The sequence below is a fragment of the Cnephaeus nilssonii genome (genome assembly GCF_951640355.1).
Source record: "Cnephaeus nilssonii genome assembly, chromosome: 15".
NCBI lineage: Eukaryota > Metazoa > Chordata > Mammalia > Chiroptera > Vespertilionidae > Cnephaeus > Cnephaeus nilssonii.
Window position 1 is genome coordinate 35576285 of NC_137086.1, and position 19905 is coordinate 35596189.

Below are 19905 nucleotides of genomic sequence, written 5' to 3' on the forward strand. Positions count from 1 at the left end.
AGACTGTATCCTCAAATTTTATTTTTTCTATTTTTTATGTCTTTGTTTTTTCTTTTACTTTTTGATAGATTTCCTCAACATTCTCTTCTAGCCTTTTAATTGAAAATTTCCAAGAGTTTTCTTTTGACACAGACAATATACTATATTTATTTTAGCTAATGTAGGGGAAGAAAAGGTGTTTTCTTGACACTTTTAGGGTCTTTGGCCAGGTCTGAAAATTAAACTGACAAAGATTAACAGGAGAAAACATACAAATTTATTATTTAAGTTTAATGTGATAATGATCCTTCTTAAGAAAATGAAGACCTGAGTAATTTATACTGTTTGATGAAGAGTGGACAGTTAACGAGGAATAGGATAGGTAAAGAGTATGAAGTAATTGTAGTAAACTAAGGGAAACTTAGCAAGGCCTGCCTGTTTGTGGGCTTCTTGGTGACTCTTTGTCCATAAGGATGCTCCTTTCTTCTGGGTTTAGGGAGGGCACATCTCATGAAGGTTTTATGACCTGTTTCAGGAAAAAAGGGTTGTGGGAGAGGGTAGAGTGACCTTCCTGCTCTGACTTTTTAAAACTCCTTTAGCTTAAAGTGATCAATATGCCAAAGTGCTGTATTTTGGGATGGCATGTCCTGAACACCATCACCAACAGTCTCTCCTCTCTTTTGTAAAACACAGTGGGGAGCATAGAATACACAATATTCTGCACCTTGACCCTGATTTTTTATGCTATTCTTCAGTATTAGGAATTTAGTACATTTGTACTGAGCATTGGTGAAACCTTTTTTTAAGAGGCTATTTATTTATTTATTATTTATTTTAAAATAATTCTTTATTATTGAAAGTATTACATATGTTCCTGTTTTTCTCCCATTGACCTCCTCCAGTTCCCCCACCCCCTTAAGAGGCTTTTGATGAACATATTGCTAAGGTGCTTTTGGGTATGATGTAAATATGAAACAGGTTAGATTCTATTGAGGGATATCCCACTTAATCTTTTTAATATTCCAATAGTTTAATGTTTTGCATACTTCGGTGTATATTTTATTATCCATATGTATTGATTATTTAAAAGCAGAATTTAATCCTAGTTTCCAAATAACCTGGACAATTTTGTGAAAAGTATTTACAGTAAAAATAGAGGCTTAAAAGTGCATTTTGTATCATTTAAAAAATGACTTGTATTGACTGTCCATTAGTGATGACTTTTAAAAAATTGTTAATGAATGGTATCATCAAAGAATGGTATTTTCAGCTTGTGTTTTGGGATTTGTCTTATGGAATGTATCCAGTATCTTATTCTTGTGAAAAGGCCAGTTGTGAAAAAGCCAGATTTAAAAATATATATATATTTTCATTGATTTCAGAGAGGAAAGGAGAGGGAGAGACAGAAACATCAATGATGAGAATCATTGATCGGCTGCCCCCTGCATTCCCCCTACTGGGGATGGAGCCTGCAACCCTGGCATGTGCCCGGGACTGGAATCAAACCCAGGGCCCTTCATTCCCCAGGCCAACACTCTGTCCACAGAGCCAAACCAGCTAGGGCCAGAATGCTTTTTAATGTTGAACTTTCTTGTCTTCGTAGTAGCGTTTTTGTATTTATTATATAATGTAGAAAGATTGTATTATGTAAGATACTTCTAAATCTTTTATTGGTCTCTCTTTACAAATGAAGAATGACCTGTTCAGATTCTTTTTGATATTTGAGTTAATTTAAGAATGAATTTCACCCTTATACATTTTGGACAGCAAATCTTAAGTAATAAAAAATTAACTTGATTATAAAAAATGGGTGCAAAATATCTGATCTTAAAATGTTTAGATTAGGAGATATGAATAGAAGATACTGAAAACATTTGGCTTATTCTGTCATTTGTCTTCTGTCTAGCATTATCTTAACTATAAGCAGTAATTCTTTTTTTCTACTTTAGGTGGCAGTAGAATATTGGCTTGCAATACACTGATAAAATATGCTAGAAGCAACATAATGTTAAAAATGTTATTTCTGTTTAATGTTCTAGTTCAGAAAACAAAGTTGGCTATTCAACAATAAGAATTTCTTACCCAAAAGAAGTCTAAATATTTGGTTTGTTAATTTGAATTTAGAAATGCCATTTCTGGCTCTTAAAACAGATTCCTTTCCTATAGTTCTTTAGTTTTTGTGTAACTAAATTTTCCTAATTTCATTGAGCATTTTTGAGTATTTAGATGATAACTCATGAGATGCACTTCTACTTCTCTGAAGAATGATGTTACTTTAAAAAATATTTTTATTGATTTCATATAGGAAGGGAGAGGGAGAGAGAGCTAGAAACATCAATGATGAGAGAGAATCATTGATCGACTGCCTCCTGCACACCCCCTACTGGGGATCAAGCCCTGCAACCTGGGCATGTGCCCTTGACCGGAATTGAACCCGGGACTCTTCAATCAGCAGGCTGATGCTCTATCCACTGAGCCAAACCAGCTAGGGCTGGATGATGTTACTTTTTAATGTCACTGGACATCACATGATAAAGCAGCAATTACAGATTACCAGCTGGAGTTTGCAGAGTATTTTAATAAGGTCAAATGGCCTGTAATGAGGTATTCTTTAAGTTTTTTTTTTTTTCTCTTAGTTTAGGGCAGAACCCCTATTAATTGAAAATTTATTTTTGGTTCTCCTTTTCTCAAAGCAACTATTCTCGGTCTAGAAACTTGACTTGGATTGAAGGAGTTCCTGAGTAGGGACATTTTAAAGAAAATTTCTTCTTTGATTTAGCCATCAAATATTTCTGAGCCTGTAATGTGCTGTATCTGCTTTGTACACAAAGGTGAATGTCACAGTCCCGTCTTAAAGAATCCTATATCATATGGTAAATACTATAAGAAAAGTATAAATGATGTGTCTGAATGGATCCTTATTTTAAAGTATAGACATGAAAAATCAAGTTGTTGTTTTTCCTAATAAAACACCCACCCCCCACTATCAGAGTATCAGTAGTGTAATGTTATATTAAAATATGATAAAAATGTTACAGGTTTTAATTTATGGGAAGCTATATATTGGATAGTATTACTTTTATTAATATGTGTCTCAGTGGTAAATAGTCTATTTTAATAATAGTACAATATTCATTTAAAGCTAAATATCAAATTTATGTTTTTTACTTTCCTTTAAAAAATTAATAAAGCTTTAATACCTAAAAAATAAAACACCCACATTTTTTGGCTTTGTTTTAACTTAGATTATAGTTTTTATAAATTTTGACTATTATGGTTTATCTTAAATAAAGTTTTTTTTTTTTAATATATTTTATTGATTTTTTACAGAGAGGAAGAGAGAGGGATAGAGAGTTAGAAACATCGATGAGAGAGAAACATCAATCAGCTGCCTCTTGCACACCTCCTACTGGGGATGTGCCCGCAACCAAGGTACATGCCCTTGACCGGAATCGAACCTGGGACCCTTGAGTCCGCAGGCCGACGCTCTATCCATTGAGCCAAACCAGTTTCGGCATCTTTAATAAAGTTTTATTTTAATGAATTCCTTTTTAAAAAAGCCATATTATGCTAAATTGTAAAAATTTTGGAATGGGTTGTGTTATGTGTGCTTAAATATGATTAACTTTTAATGTCTTTTTGTACCAGTATGGGATTATTCTCTGTCATGACATCTGATCGTGGTACAACTCTAGTCCACATTTTTTTTCTTTTTTGTTAATCCTCATCCAAGGACATTTTTCCATTGCCTTTTTTTAGATAGAGTGGAAAGAAGGGAGGGAGTGGGGGGCGGAGGGGGGGAGAGAGAGAGAGAGAGAGAGGTATCAATGTGAGAGAAACACATTGATTGGCTGTCTTCCCCACACGCCCCCTAGGAATTGAATCTGTGACCCTTCAGTGTATGGGCCAAGGCTGTAACTACTGCCTCAGCCCATGCACTGGGGGGGTGATCAGGGGTGGCGCCGGCTAGGGGGTGGGGCTGTGGGCTGATTGTGGTGGTGGGGGCCCATTGGGAGCGGGGCTGGCTGGGGGAGGGGCTGCAAGACGTTGGCTGCCAGCCCTGCCCTCTATTGGGGTAGGGGGGTGATCAGGGGCAGGGCTGGCTGGGGGGAGGGGCTGCGGGAGGTTGGCCGGCCAGCCACACCCCCCAATTGGGCCAGTTCGCTGGCTGCAGTGGGCGTCATAGTGACCAGTCGTTCACTAGAGGCTCAGTGCACGAAATTCGTGTGTGTCCCTCAGCCCAGCCTGCACCCTCTCCAATCTGGGACCCCTCGAGGGTCTAAACGGGCAGTTGGACATCCCTCTGACAATCCAGGACTGCTGGCTCCCAACTGCTCATCTGGCTGCCTTCCTGATTGCCCCTAACCGCTTCTGCTTGCCAGCCTGGTCACCCCTAACTGTTCTCCCCTGCCAGCCTCATTGCCCCTAACTGCTTTCCCCTGCTGGTCTGGTCCGCGTCCCCCTACAACTGCCCTCCCCTGCAGGCCTGAGTCCCCCCAAACTGCCCTCCCCTGCAGGCCTGGTCCCTCCCAATTGTCCTCCCCTGTAGGCCTGGTCACCCCTAACTCACTGGTCCCCCCCAACTGCTCTCCCCTGTAGGCCTGGGTCCCCCCCAACTGACCTCCCCTGCAGGCTTGATCGCCCCCAACTGCCCTTCCTTGCAGGCCTGGGTCCCCCCCAACTGACCTCCCCTGCAGGCTTGATCGCCCCCAACTGCCCTTCCTTGCAGGCCTGGTTCCTCCCAACGGCCCTCCCCTGCTAGCCTGATCACTCACAACTGCCCTTCCTTGCAGGCCTGGCCCCTCCCAACGGCCCTCCCCTGCTGGCCATCTTGTGGTGGCCATCTTGTGTCCACATGGGGCAGCCATCTTGTGTGTTGGAGTGATGGTCAATTTGCATATTACTCTTATTAGATAGGATAGAGGCTTGGTGTAATGTTGGGGGCTGGATGGTTTGCCCTGAAGGGTGTCCCGGATCAGGGTGTGGATTCCCTTGGGGCGTGGGGTGGCTTCAGCGAGGGGCCTGTGGTGGTTTGCAGGCCGGCCATGCCCCCCGGTGACCCAAGCATAGGCTGGAAGCAGGTATCTGGGATTTATTTATCTTCTATAATTGAAACTTTGTAGCCTTGAGCAGAGGCCAGGGTGCGGAAAGCTTGGCTTCCTCCATCGCTGGGGGCAACCCAAACCTCCTGCTTGCTCCAGCTCCGTGGCTGCTGCCATGTTGGTTGGGTTAATTTGCATACTCGCTCCTGATTGGCTGGTGGGCGTGGCTTGTGGGTGTAGCAGAGGTACAGTCAATTTGCATGTTTCTCTTTTATTAGATAGGATGATATGTAGATTATCTGTTCATAATATCAGTAAGTCTATATATCCTTTCTGGCATTTCAACTAGTTCTATAGAAAGAACACTTTCCTTTTTTTTTTTTTAGGTTTTAAAAATAACATTTAACATTTTTAAAAAGTTAACATGTGCATATAATAGGAAACTGAAACACAGAAAGCATCATTTATAATCACAAAAGTCATCTGTAATCACAAGCAGTTTACAATTTGACATGTCCTTCTAGGCCCCCTGTATGTATATCTACACAACTAAGCTTCCATCTATATATCATATAATAATCCTATATAATAAAAGGGTAATATTCAAATTGACCCTAATGGTGGAACAACCAGGAATGACCGGTTGGTATGATGTGCACTGACCACCAGGGAGCAGATGCTCAATGCAGGAGCTGCTCCCTGGTGGTCAGTGTGCTCCCACAGAGGGAGCAATGCTCAGCCAGAAGTCGGGTTCACAGCTGGGGAGCGCAGTGGTGGTGGCGGGAGCCTCTCCTGCCTCTGCGGCAGCGCTAAGGATGTCCGACTGTGAGAGGGCACAGGCTGGGCTGAGAGTTGTCACCCCCCCACCCCCGAGTGCACGAATTTTGTGCACTGGGCCTATAGTTTATTATAATAGGTGAACCTATATTGACACATCATTTTCACCCAGAGACCTTAGTTTGCATTAGGGCTCACTCTGTGTTGTACATACTGTGGGTTTTGAAAAATGTGCAATGATATGTTTCTAACATCTTACCTAATAAAAGAGAAACACGCAAATTAACCATCACTCTGCTACGCCCACAGCCAATCAGAATGAGTATGCAAATTAACCCAACAAAGATGGAGGTTAATTTGCATATTTTCGCTGAGCGGTGTGAAGCCTGCTATGAGGGGAAGGGGGACAGCGGAGGGAGCTACTGAAGTGGTGCTCCAGACAGAAGCGAGGACGTGCCGGCTTCCAGGCCCCAGGCGGCCGGGGAGCAGGGACGTGCTGGCTCCCGGTGGGAACGGGGACTTGCCAGCTCCTGGGGGGCTGGGAGTGAAGCCAGGGGCCTATTCTTGCACAAATATCATGCAATGGGCCTCTAGTTGTAGTATAATACAGATTGATTTCACTGTCTTAAAAATACTGTGTTTCATCTATTCATCTCTCCATCCCTCTTCTCTCTTGGCAATCACTGATCTTTTTATTGTCTTTATGGTTTGCCTTTTCCAAAATGTTATATAATTGGAATCATAGAGTATGTAGCCTTTTCAGATGAGCTTCTTTCACTTAGTAATATACTTTAAGATTCCTCCATGTCTTTTCATGGTTTGATAGCTTATTTCTTTTTAGTACTGAATAATATTGAATGGCTCTACCACAGTTCATTTATCCATTCACCAACTGATGGACTTCTTGTTTGATTCCAAGTTTTGGTATGAATGAAACTACTATAAAACATCCATGTGCAGGTTTTTGTGTGGACATAAGTTTCATCTCATTTGGATAAATATCAAGGAATGCAGTTGCTGGATTGTATGGTAAGAGTATGTTTAGTTGTGAGAAACCATTAAACTCTCTTCCAAAGTGGTGGTATTTTGCATTTCCACCAGCAGTGAATGGGAGCTCTTGTTGCTCCACATTCTTGTCAGCACTTGATGTGTTGGTGTTCTGAGTTTTGTCCATTTTAATAGGTAGATGCATTGCTGTTACTTTTAGATTTGATTATTTATTTCTGAAAGTCTTAGGGACTGCTTGGTTGTATAAAAGTGTTACTACCTTTTAGGACATAGACACTATATTTACCCAGGATAGAATCTAATTGCAATTGCCAGTCTTGAGTTGTGTCTAAATTTTTATATTTCTTTTTATTAAAAATATGTTCTTATTGATTTTATTTTTTAAAATATATTTTATTGATTTTATGGAGAGGAAGGGAGAAGGATAGAGAGTTAGAAACATTGATGAGAGAGGAACATCAATCAGCTGCCTCCTGCACAATCCCTATTGGGGATTGAGCCTGCAACAAAGGTACATGCCCTTGACCAGAATCAAACCTGAAACCTTTCAGTCTGAGGGCCAATGCAAAACCAGTTAGGGCTGTTCTTATTGATTTTAGAGAGAAAGAAAGGGAGAGGGATAGAAACATCGATGAGAGAGAAACATTGATGGGCTGCCTCCTGCACATCCCCTACTGGGGATTGAGCCTGAAACCTGGGCATGTGTCCTGACCAGGAATTGAACTGGTGACTTCTTGGTTCATGGAATGACACTCAACCACTGAACCACACTGGCTGGGCAAAAGTTTATATTTCTTTAAAATATACCTATATGAATATTAAAACCATGATCACAAATCACATATGCATATATACAAGAGCTAGAAGGAAATTTTAAAAAGCGATATGTTGACCTACCTTTTTTTTTTTTTTAATATATTTTATTGATTTTTTAACAGAGAGGAAGAGAGAGGGATAGAGAGTTAGAAACATCGATGAGAGAGAAACATCGATCAGCTGCCTCTTGCACACCCCCTACTGGGGATGTGCCCGCAACCAAGGTACATGCCCTTGACCGGAATCGAACCTGAGACCCTTTGAGTCCGCAGGCCGAGGCTCTATCCACTGAGCCAAACCGGTTTCGGCTTTTTTTTTTTTTTTTTTTTAATAGAGTTACAATGTTTGTGTTAAGTTTGAATAGTTTACTTTTTAGGATGTGTTTTATTATTTATTTATTTAAACTGTTAAAATTTTTGTGGTTTTATTGTATCACTAGAGGCCCGATGCATGAAATTCATGCAAGGGTAGGCCTTTGCAGCCGCAGTGGCTGCCTGGATTCCTCCCTCGCAGCAGTGGCGGCTTCCTCGATCCTGCAGCTACAGCCCCAGCTTTGTCCAGAAGGATGTCCAGTCTAATTAGCATATTATGCTTTTATTATTATAGATGAGGCATTGAAACACCTGAATAAATTAATATCTGGGCTGAGAGGCAGCTGCTTTCTCCTTCACTTTGTTGGGTTATTAGAGCAACTTGTCAGTAGGTTAAAAAAACCAAACAACTTTTTGCATTACTTAAATCTTTCCAAGGCATGCACTGGTACAATACAAACTTCTGTCAAATGTAACTAGTCTAGCATCCAAGCATCATGCACACTGTACACTGCACCCATTCCTACCATTACCCTGCTCTGTTGTGTATGATATTTGGAGTGTCTGGAGGAGCGTGAATAGTACCCAGAAAAGAAGGGAGGATGAAACAGCATGAGTGCCTGACTGGGAGGAGGTCAGCTGAAGTTGTGCAAGCCTGAAACAAGTCATTGGTGCAAACCCAAGCATCCTTGGTGTTCTTTTAGAAACATCTGTTGGGACCCCATGATGGTCATCTTTGGCCTTAAGTTGGCCCACAACCATGCTGATGATGCAGCTACCTGGCATGGGCTGATGGTCCTGCACTGTGATGCTGTGCTGGATTTTCTGGAATGGATGGCTAGACAACTTCTCTGCAAGGCAGCTTTACCCTGGAATTGCTGTCCTTCCCATGTAAGGCATGACACATCAATGTAAATTGTGCCTAGTTGGGTTCTTTCACTATCAAATAACTGGTAGTCATGTTGAATGAAGCTGGATCCAGTCTGGTCCCATATTGGCTTGTCTCCTATTCTGGAGCGTTGCCAGGAGTCATGTTCCAGCATCTAGAAGGGTTCAGGAATCTGGAGAAGGGGCTGCTGTAAATTCTTAAAGAGTCTAGAGATGAAACATAATTTTGGAAGGCATTTTGGGGGGCCAGAGGAGACTTAGCTAAAGGAACCAAGTTCTTCTGTCTTTCTGGGCCCCTTGCTTTTTATTAATACAAATTGTCCTAAAGCAAAGTAGATATACATCAAAGTCAAGGTTTAGTATACAGAATCCATTGTCAGATTGGGGGAACTGCCTACGGCTGTTCAGGTGTTTGGCCAGTAGGAGGCAATAACATGCAGATTGAAATGCCCTCAGCTGTCTGGCAGCAAGCGATCATCTATGCAAATCTTTAGGTGTGGGGAAATGCCCTTAGACATTTCCAGCAGGCAATCCTCAAGGTTCCATCAACCTTGAGGATTGCCTGATGAAACTTCTTGCATTTTTTAAAAAAATAAATCTTTATTGTTCAGATTATTACAATTGTTCCTCTTTCCCCCCCCCCCCCCGCCCATAGCTCCCCTCCACCCAGTTCCCACCCCACCCTCTGCCCTTACCCCCTCCCCCACTGTCCTCATCCATAGGTGTACGATTTTTGTCCAGTCTCTTCCCGCACCCCTACACCCCTTTCCCCCCAAGAATTGTCAGTCCACTCCCTTTATATTCACCAGTTTATTCTGTTCATCAGATTTTTTATTCACTTGATTTTTAGATTCACTTGTTGATAGATATGTATTTGTTGTTCATAATTTTTATCTTTACCTTTTTTATTCTTCCTCTTCTTAAAGAATACCTTCCAGCATTTCATATAATACTGGCTTGGCGGTGATTAACTCCTTTAGCTTTTTCTTATCTGTGAAGCTCTTTATCTGATCTTCAATTCTGAATGATAGCTTTGCTGGGTAGAGTAATCTTGGTTGTAGGTTCTTGCTATTCATCACTCTGAATATTTCTTGCCACTCCCATCTGGCCTGCATAGTTTCTGTTGAGAAATCAGCTGACAGTCGTATAGGTACTCCCTTTTAGGTAACTAACTGTTTTTCTCTTGCTGCTTTTAATATTCTCTCTTTGTCTTTTGCTCTTAGCATTTTAATTATGATGTGTCTTGGTGTGGTTCTCTTTGGATTCCTTTTGTTTGGGGTTCTGTGCGCTTCCTGGACTTGTAAGTCTATTTCTTTCACCAGGTTGGGGAAGTTTTCTGTCATTATTTCTTCAAATAGGTTTTCAGTATCTTGCTCTCTCTCTCTTCTTCTGGCACCCCTATAATTTGGATGTTGGTACGCCTGAAGTTGTCCCAAAGGCTCCTTACACTATCTTCAACTTTTTGGATTCTTTTTTCTTTTTCTTTTCCGGTTGGGTGTGTTTTGCTTCTTTGTATTTCAAATCTTTGACTTGACTCTTGTGATCCTCTAGTCTGCTGTTGGATCTCTGTATATTATTTTTTATTTCAGTCAGTGTATGCTTAATTTCTAGTTGGTCCTTTTTCATATCCTCAAGGGTCTCACTAAATTTATCGGCCTTTTCTAGAAAATTCTTGAAAAACCTTATAACCATGGTTTTGAACTCTATATCCAGTCGTTTGCTTTTCTCCATTTCTTTCATTTGTGACCTGTTTCTTTGTCTCCATATTTTGGCTGCTTCCCTGAGTTGATAGAGTGGCTTTGTGTGCTAGGTGTCCTATAGGGCCCAGTGGCTCAGCCTCCCCAGTTACCTGAGGTGGACACTCTTGGTGCACCTCTTTGTGGGCTGTGTGCACAGACTTGTTGTAGTTAAGCCTTGATTGTTGTTGGTATCACTGGGAGGAATTGACCTCCAGGCCAATTGGCTGTGAGGATCAGCTGTGTATACGATTGGAGAACTTCTGTGCTGGAGACACCCTTATGAGACAAGACTTGCTTCAGTGGGGCTTTGGTGCTCACTGAGTCTGCCCCTGAGTGTGTCCCTTATGGATCTGAGGAGTTGTAATCTGGATGGTCCTACTCTGACCCCTGGGTACACTGGCTCTTGAATCTCCAAGGAGGTGCTAATTTAGCCTCTGCCTGAGGCCACCCAGGAGGAGCTACGGAGAGATCTGCAGATTCCTCTAGTTTGTTTGGGTTTTGGAGGTGCCCAGATGAGGCCCAGCTGTGAAGCAGTGCAAGCTGCTGTGGGGCCTTGGGCCTTCTTTTGGATGTTCTGGGTTTCACTGACTCAGCTGCAGTTTGTTAGGTAAGTTTAGAATTCAAAGGACCAGGCCATTCATATGCAAAAGCCTCTGTGCTCAGCTTGGATGGGGTGGAGTCTCAGGGTGGAACCAACAGCAATGGCTTCATGGGGCGGGGTCTCAGGGTGGAGCAAACAGCAATGGCTTCCCGTCAGCCCTGCCCTAAGAGGCCCCTGGGTCTCAGTGTCCTGCGGTAATCGCTGCAATCACCTCTGAGAGAAAGCCGCCCTTGAGTTTTGCTCGCTGCCAGACAGTCCAGTTTCTCCCCGTATGAGTCTGGGTCCCCAGAGTCTTGCCCGGAACTGGAGTTCAGAGCAGTTGGGAGCTTTTGTCTCCCTCCTGATTGAGAAAGCCAGCCACGTACTCAGTTGCCAGCCCTCTCCGAGTGCGCGCGCCTCTGTACCTCTGCCCTTCTGCAGCTCCTGTGAGTCTCAGTGTGCTTTTCTCTTTCCTTCTAGTTGTAGAATTTCCACTCAGCCAGCCTTCCTGTGGTTCTGGATGATGTCCGTTTTGTCTTTTAGTTGCAGTTTTGAAATTGTTGTGCGTGGCAGCAGTTCAGGTGTTTACCTATGCCCGCCATCTTGGTTTCTCCGAAACTTCTTGCATTTATGACATGCTGGAATTAGCTTCCTGCAAAGCATCACCCAGCCTTGTTGAGACCAGAGGCCTGGCACAATGGCGGCAGTGGTAGCTGCAACCAGCTTGGTCTGCCAGGATGTGTTTTAAATATTTAATATTTGAGTTGATTTTACTTATAATCCAGACCATTTGTGAAGTCTTTGTGACATTTGTTTTTGTTAGATACACATTTATAAAATCTTTTCTTAAACTTAGTCATTTTTTTACTCTGTGTTTGATTATATTCCAGAAATATGACAATTTGAGAAGAAACGGAATGTAGCTTACCATGGATTTTAATGACTTTGAATTTTTAAGACATTAAAGTTGCCTAAGTTTCCATACCCATTGGTCTATAATTCAGGTTTTTAAAATAAAAATAAATACACACACACACACACACACACACACACACACACACCCTACCTAATAATAGACAAATATACAAATTGACCGTACCTTCGCTATGGCCACGATTGGCCAGGAGGCGCGGGGGGGGGGGGGGCGGGACTCGGGGTGGCCAGGGTGGCCAATTGGGCCGGCGGGACACTGAGCTTGCGTCGCCAGCGGCGGCGCGAGCTCAGCATCTGCACCATGGCTGTGCTGCAGCACAGAAGGGGCCTCTGGGGCAGCGAGCTCACATCCCGCTGGGGACCATCAAAAGTGGGGGAGCTGGGTGCCTGTCTGCTCCGACACCAGGCCTTTCAGAAGCCTCCCCCGCGCCGGAGGCTTCTGAAAGGCCTGGTGCACCAGCGGACAGGCACCCAGCTCCCTCGTGATCGAAAGCGTGTAGGGGACCCTACATGTGCATGATTTAATCATGCACTGGGCCTCTAGTATATATGTATGTATTTATTTATTGATTTCAGAGAGGAAGGGAGAGAGAGATAGAAACATCAATGATGAGAATCATTGATGGGCTGCCTCCTGCATACCCCACACTGGGGATTGAGCTTGCAACCTGGGCATGTGCCCTGACCGAGAATTGAACCATGACCTCCTGGTTCATTGGTCAACACTCAACCACTGAGTCATGCTGAACTGTCATAATTCAGGTTGTTCTTGAGCAGGGGTTGGCAAACTACATCCAGCAGGCCACACTGCCTATTTTTGTATAACCCATGAGCTAAGACTAGTTTTAAAATTATTTATTTATTTTTAAAAATATATTTTTATTGATTTCAGAGAGGAAGGAAGAGGGAGAGAGATAGAAACATCCATGATGAGAGAGAATCATGCATCGGCTGCCTCCTGCAAGTCTCCCACTGGGGATCGAGCCCACAACCTGGGCATGTGCCCTTGACTGGAATCGAATCTGGGACCTTTCAGTTCGCAGGCCGATGTTCTATCCACTGAGCAAAACCAGCCAGGGCAGTTTTTACACTTTTAAATATGTAACAGCAATGGTAGTACCTTTACAGAAAATTTGCCAGCCTCTGTTTTCTTGAGCATTGTAGGATGATGCCTAGCATCCCTAGTTCCTGCTTACTAGATGCCCGAAGCACTCTAATCACTATGAAACCAAACATAGCTCTCAAACATTTCTCAAGTGCCTTGATAGGGAGGGTGGGTGGAGGATGGGGGGGGGGTTGCTACCTTGTTGAGAACTCAAAGCCTAGATGATCAGTTTTCAATATTTTATTCCTCTCTGACACACTTAACAGAGACATGCATGATCTTGTGTTTGTATTTTCCCCCCTCCCATTCGAGGGAACAGAATTAAAACAAGGGAGGAAGTTGTTAATATAAGGATAACCTTGAAAAACCTTCAATATCCTATCTAATACAAGAGTAATATGCAGATTGATCATCACTGCAACACACAATATAGCTGCCCCCATGTGGTCAAAGATCCTGCCCCCATGTGGACACAAGATGGCAACCACAAGATGGCCAGCAGGAGAGGGCAGTTGGGAAGCACCCTGCCTGCAAGGGAGGGCAGTTGAGAGGGACCAAGCCTGCAAGGGAGGGCAGTTGGAGGTGATCAACCCTGCAGGAGAGGGCAGTTAGGGGTGACCAGGCCGGCAGAGGAGGGAAGTTGGGGGCAAACAGGCTGGCAGCAGGGTGGTTAGGGGGTGATCAGGCTGGCAGGCAGAAGCGGTTAGGGGCAATCAGGAAGGCAGGCAGGCAAGCAGTTGGGAGCCAGCAGTCCTGGATTGTGAGAGGGATGTCCGACCAGGGGTCCCATATTGGAGAGGGTACAGGCTGGGCTGAGGGACAACCCCCCTCCGTGCACGAATTTCGTGCACCGGGCCTCTAGTATGCTTATAAAAATAAATCTTTACAAACTCCAATATTTTTACTATTACAAATAACATTACTTACAATTTATACCTCTTAGAATGTTTCATAACATGCTGATAAATCACTGCAGCAGGTAATAGCCAGCTGTTAGAAAGCTTTAAATCAAGAAGTGACAGGATCCTATTATTATTTTAGATAGATCACTGATGGGGTATAGAAGATAGACTTGAGGAGCTACAAGCCTGGTTCAGGTTCATGTTACTGAGGTCCTCTATTAGGTAGTAGGGACAGAGCAGAGGGGACATATTATTAGATAATTATTTCAGATATAAATAACAGAACTTGGTGATTGAAAGGTTATAAACATCAATTCCTGACCTTGGTTGCCCATTACAATCATTTGGAAAGCTTTTAAACAATACCAATATCTGGGCCTCACTTTAGAATTTCTGAAATGGAGTCTGGGCATTAATATATTTTTAAATGTACCTAATGCTTCTAATATGCAGCCAGTATTGAGAACCACTAATTCAAGTTTGGAGGAGAGGGAAGAATCAAGGATAAGTAAGCATCAGGTTGCAAGCTTTGGCTACCAGTATATGGAGGTGGATGCCTTGAACAGTTTCTGTTCCATGGTAGCTATTCAAGCATTTCTTTCTTTTAAAAAAAAATATATATTTTATTGATTTTTTACAGAGAGGAAGGGAGAGAGATAGAGAGTTAGAAACATCGATGAGAGAGAAACATTGATAAGCTGCCTCCTGCATACCTTCTACTGGGGATGTGCCCGCGACCCGGGTACATGCCCTTGACCGGAATCGAACCTGGGACCTTGCAGTCCGCAGGCCGATGCTCTATCCACTGAGCCAAACCGGTTAGGGCTATTCAAGCATTCCTTGAATTAGATGAAAATTGATGACTTTGAACTCAAACCAAAATCAGTTCCTCATTTGATTTTTGATTTAAAAAAAAATTTGGATGAATTGACCCCAGTTCAAGATAATTACTGACTGGAACCCAACCAAAATAGCATCTGCCACAAGTGAAGTTATATCAGAATGGATATTTTGATACGATTTGAGGAAAAGAATGATACAAATCACCTGAATTGTAATATTGTGAAGCAAAGTGCCAGAGGAAATAATTTGACTTAATTTATTGTATATTATATAAATTAATATTTCTGTTGAATAGCATAGCTAGAGATTTTGGGTCCTCATACCTGCTATATAGGCAGATATCCAATAAATGTTTATTGAATTTCAATATGAAATATCTTTAATCAGAAAGATATTGATTATAAAATTTCTCTATATTAATGAATAAAAGGCAGCATGTTTGTTTTTCAGCCACAGTCCCACTTCCTGTACCTATAAGTCTACCTGTACACTGTCTGCTTTTACAATTCCTCTGTTCTTACTGCTACTGCTCAAGTTTAGTCAATACTTTTGGTTCCAAATAATAGGAGTACAGTTTAAACTATCCTGAACAGTAAAAAGAGATTTTTGGTGCTATAGAAAGGATGCTGAAATAACACATAGAATTGAAGGAAGTCTGCAGGAACCAGGGGATTATAGAACAGGGATATCACTCCATTGGAACCTACTTTCATCTCTGCTTGGCTTCATTCTTTATATTTTGCAATCAGACCTTTGCCAAAAGATCAATGATGGCTGTCTGTAACCTAACCTTATATCCTTCTGGTACAATGACACCTAGAGGCAAGACCATTTCTCTTTCTGCTCTAAATTGGGAGACTTATTTGAATCAATCATTATTCCCAAAGAAAGAAGGGTACTATGATTTGTCTGGTTTGGAACTCACGCCTATCCCAATGGCCAGGAGAGGATAAGGACATACCCAAGAAGATGCAGGGGAGAGCTTGTCCTGAGACCAAATCATTAATCATCACTGTCCTCTTCAAAGCTTTATTGTCCCAGCCCTCTAATGACTTTCCATTGCAGTTTAGCTGCTTACTGCTCTCAGAACAGCAATGGCACTAAGTTTTGAAATTTATGGAAAAGCATAAAGTAGTATACAGTTTCAGAGTAATGTTATTATGAATGAGCTATTTGGCTGAAGATAGACTACAAAGCTAAAATAATGATTCATTTAATGAAATTTACTTAGTGCTTATTATGGACAACTCAATGTACAGTTTTAATATGTTAAACCAAGCCTGGTTATCTAGGCACTGAAATTATGTCATATTTCATCAGAGAACTAATTAATTTTACTCTCTTATTTTAAAACTAGAGGCCCGGTGCACGGGTTCATGCACTGGTGGGGTCCCTCGGCCTGCCTGCGTCCTCTCGCAACCCGGGACTCCTTGGGGAATGTCAGAGAGCTGGTTTTGGCCCGATCCCCACAGGCCAGGCCAAGGGACCCCACCAGTGCACGATCGGTGCCAGGGAAGGACATGGGAGGGCTCCAGGGTGTATCTGGCCCATCTCGCCCAGTCCCCCAGCAGCAAGCTAACCTACCAGTCAGAGCATCTGCCCCCTGGTGGTCAGTGTGCGTCATAGTGACTGGTCGAACAGTCAAACGAACGGTCAGACACTTAGCATATTAGGCTTTTATTATATAGGATTTTTATTTTATTATTTCACCATTATAGTACTGGATTTTTAAAATTAGGTTATAGTTATTGACCTAGGATTTGAATGGCATGAAATTTTTAACAGTAGCTTTTCTGATATTTGATATTTGCAAAGGGAATATTTTTATACTTCTGAAGAGTTTATTCTCATTACTGTCACTTGATGACCCTTTTGTGAATCTTATTCATTGATTATGAATCACTCAAAATATGATCCATAGTTAAGAAGCTACCATTTTCTAGTTATCTACCAAATTCAAAATTATTACTTTTTCTGTCATTATAGTCTGTTGCATCTGCAGACATGGATTTCAATCAGCTGGAAGCATTCTTGACTGCTCAAACCAAAAAGCAAGGAGGGATCACATCTGATCAAGCTGCTGTCATTTCAAAATTCTGGAAGAGTCATAAGACAAAGATCCGAGAGAGCCTGATGAACCAGAGCCGCTGGGACAGTGGGCTTCGGGGCCTAAGCTGGAGAGTTGATGGCAAATCACAGTCGAGGCACTCAGCTCAGATACACACCCCTGTTGCTATAATGGAGCTGGAAATAGGGAAAAGTGGACAGGTGAGTTCAACTTCAATTAATTTCCCATTTTAAACTATGTTTTCTCTTACATATTAGCAATACATTCAAATTTATTTTATATAATAGTTTTGTTTGCAGAAATAGTGAGAAAATAATAAAAGAACCTGTTTCATAGAATCCCACTTCAGAGGGAATCATCTAAAAATTTGGATACTTCCAATTGTGTATAGAGTCTGGAAACCAGCCTCAGCGTTCTGGCAGCTATGGCAGAAGAACAAAATGGGGCAATAAGCCCTGGTCGGCGTAGCTCAGTGGTTGGAGTGTTGGCCCGCCTCGTCGGCTGTGAACCAGAGGGTCTTGGGTTTGTTTCTGGTCAAGGGTATGTTACTGGGTTGTAGGTTCCCTGCCCCGATTGGGGCGTATGCAGGAGATAACCAATTGATGTGGCTCTTTCACATCTATGTTTCTCTCTCTCTCTCTCTCTCTCTCCCCCCCCCTCTCCCCCCCCCCTCTCTCTCTCCCCTCTTTCCCCCTCCTCCTCCCTTCCAACTCTTTCTAAAATCAAAGGAAAAAATATCCTCCATTGAGTATTAACCAAAAAAATTTTTTTGAAATGGGGCAATAAGTTGATTGTACCAAAGTTGCCCACTACTCCATTTTAGTTAGCTCTCAGAATTCTTGGCATTTGGTCAGAATCTACAAGGCGATGATAGAGATGCTAAATAAGGACCAGGAATTGAGATTAAGCAACAAAGAACAAAACTATCTCACCTAGTTGTCTTTATAGGCAGTCAGGTATAGAAGACAATGTATCTTAAGTACTGTAATGAATTTATTATTCCTAAAGATCCTAATATGTTATCACTGTCATTGAGCCCACCAGTAAGTTTTTTATTTGATCTTGATCATTTACAAAACACTGCTGCTTTTTTCTACAGCCACTATAGCAGATAATTTTAGCATCTGCATGGTTTTCCTTGAACTTATTTGGTTTGTGCTCCATTTAACTGCCAGATCAGACTTTTAATGACTTGGTGTGTATATCTTTTGGGGGGAAAAAAAGCAGCAACTTGTAATTAGGAAGAGAAAAACCAGATCCCTGAATTAGCTAACCAGATTTTTTTTTCAGATAAATAATGAAATATGTGCTCTGTTACATTCTATAATAGAAATGTATTATTTTCTTCTAATAATGAGAATATTTTTAGCTGTCAGGTTTCCTCTTATATTCCCTTCTTGAATTTCTTAGGATTTTTCATTGTCTGTAGTTCCATATGACTTTGTTTTTAATTTAAAATATAATTCCTTTTAAAAAATGTAATTCTTCTTTAAAATACATATATTTGGGGGATCTTTTATTCAGTTATTATAAAATAATGCGATTGCCTTTGTTGATTTTGGTGTGTCTGACCTTAAAGTCCATTCTCTTAACCATTGTGTTAATGGGCTTCCTCCTTTTGTTCCTAGATCAAAAATCTGATAGATTAGCAAGGTATGATAAGTACACTTAGATATTTCACCAGTAATTTGTACAGGCTATTCATTTAAAAAATATGTTTTTATTGATTTTAGAGAGAGAGGAAGGGACAGGGAGAGAGAGAGAGAAACATCAATGTGAGAGAAAAACGATTGGTCGCCTTCTGTCTACCCCAACTGGGGATCGAACCCACAACAACTTGTGCCCTGACTGGGAATTGAACTGGTGAAGTTTTGGTTCACAGGATGATGCCCAATCAGCTGAGTCACACCAGCCAGGACCAGACTATTCATTTTTTATTATAGCAGTAGTGATTATTTTATTTTGTCTTAAGTATTTATCATTTGGATAGGATTATGAAAATACACATATCTAAGACCTTTCTAGAAAGCTTTTATAGTAATTCCTAATATTTCTTGAACTGGGGTTTATAAATAATATGTGCCTTTTGAGTTAAGTAATTTACACACCATCTGAATGTTGGGTATACTGTCACAGAGATTTTTAAATCTAATTTTAAATCTCTATGGTTTTTCTTTGACCTTGTTAGCCAAAGTGGCAAAATGTTTCTTTTTCATCAGAATGATTTTCATCAAATTAGTACATCTAAACCACTACAAATGATGTGTTGGCTAGCTCCTAACAAATTTATATTTCCAAACTGGATTTCTCTTCTAAATTTCATTTATATATTTATGACATAAATATATATCTGGAAAACTACTTAAGTGTGAAAAGGAATAAAAAAATGGAATGTGCTCCAAACTAAGTTCCTCATATGCCTTTCAAACCTATTCGTCCTGCGTTTTTTCTCATCTCAGTTAGTGGCACCTCCATTCTTCCAGTTTATAGCCTCTCTTTTTATCACATCCACATCCAATTCATCATTAAATATTGCTGGGTTTAATTTTAAAATATATCTAAAATTTGACTACCTCTTACCACCGCTCATTATGTTTAGATTACTATCACTTCTAAGTTATAATAACATCCTCCTAACTGATCGCTCTGCATCGCTTTTTAGCTTACTCTCAACACATAGAAGTGTATCAGTAGAGTAATTCTGTTAAAGCATAAATCAGAAAATGTATTCATGGTTCTCATCTCACTCTAGTGGCTTTCTGTCTCAATCAGGTTAACAGTGCTCTTCCTTACTCAGTCTACTTTAGCTAGGCACATATTCTCCTTGCTTATTCTTGGAACATGCCAAGCATGCTTCCTCTTTAGGATCTGTCCATTTGCTATTCCTTTCTCCTAATTGGTCTTCCCCCAGATA

General features: G+C 41.4%; 1 protein-coding gene across 2 annotated transcripts in view; it reads left to right on the forward strand.

Moving 5' to 3' along the window:
- Window positions 1–19905, forward strand: part of COMMD1 (copper metabolism domain containing 1) — a 133868-nt gene that overhangs the window by 5248 nt on the left and 108715 nt on the right. For both annotated transcript variants that reach the window (XM_079792189.1, XM_079792188.1), the window contains exon 2: window positions 16910–17191. In XM_079792189.1, the coding sequence (XP_079648315.1) occupies window positions 16910–17191 (282 nt within the window). The remainder of the gene's footprint in view (window positions 1–16909; window positions 17192–19905) is intronic.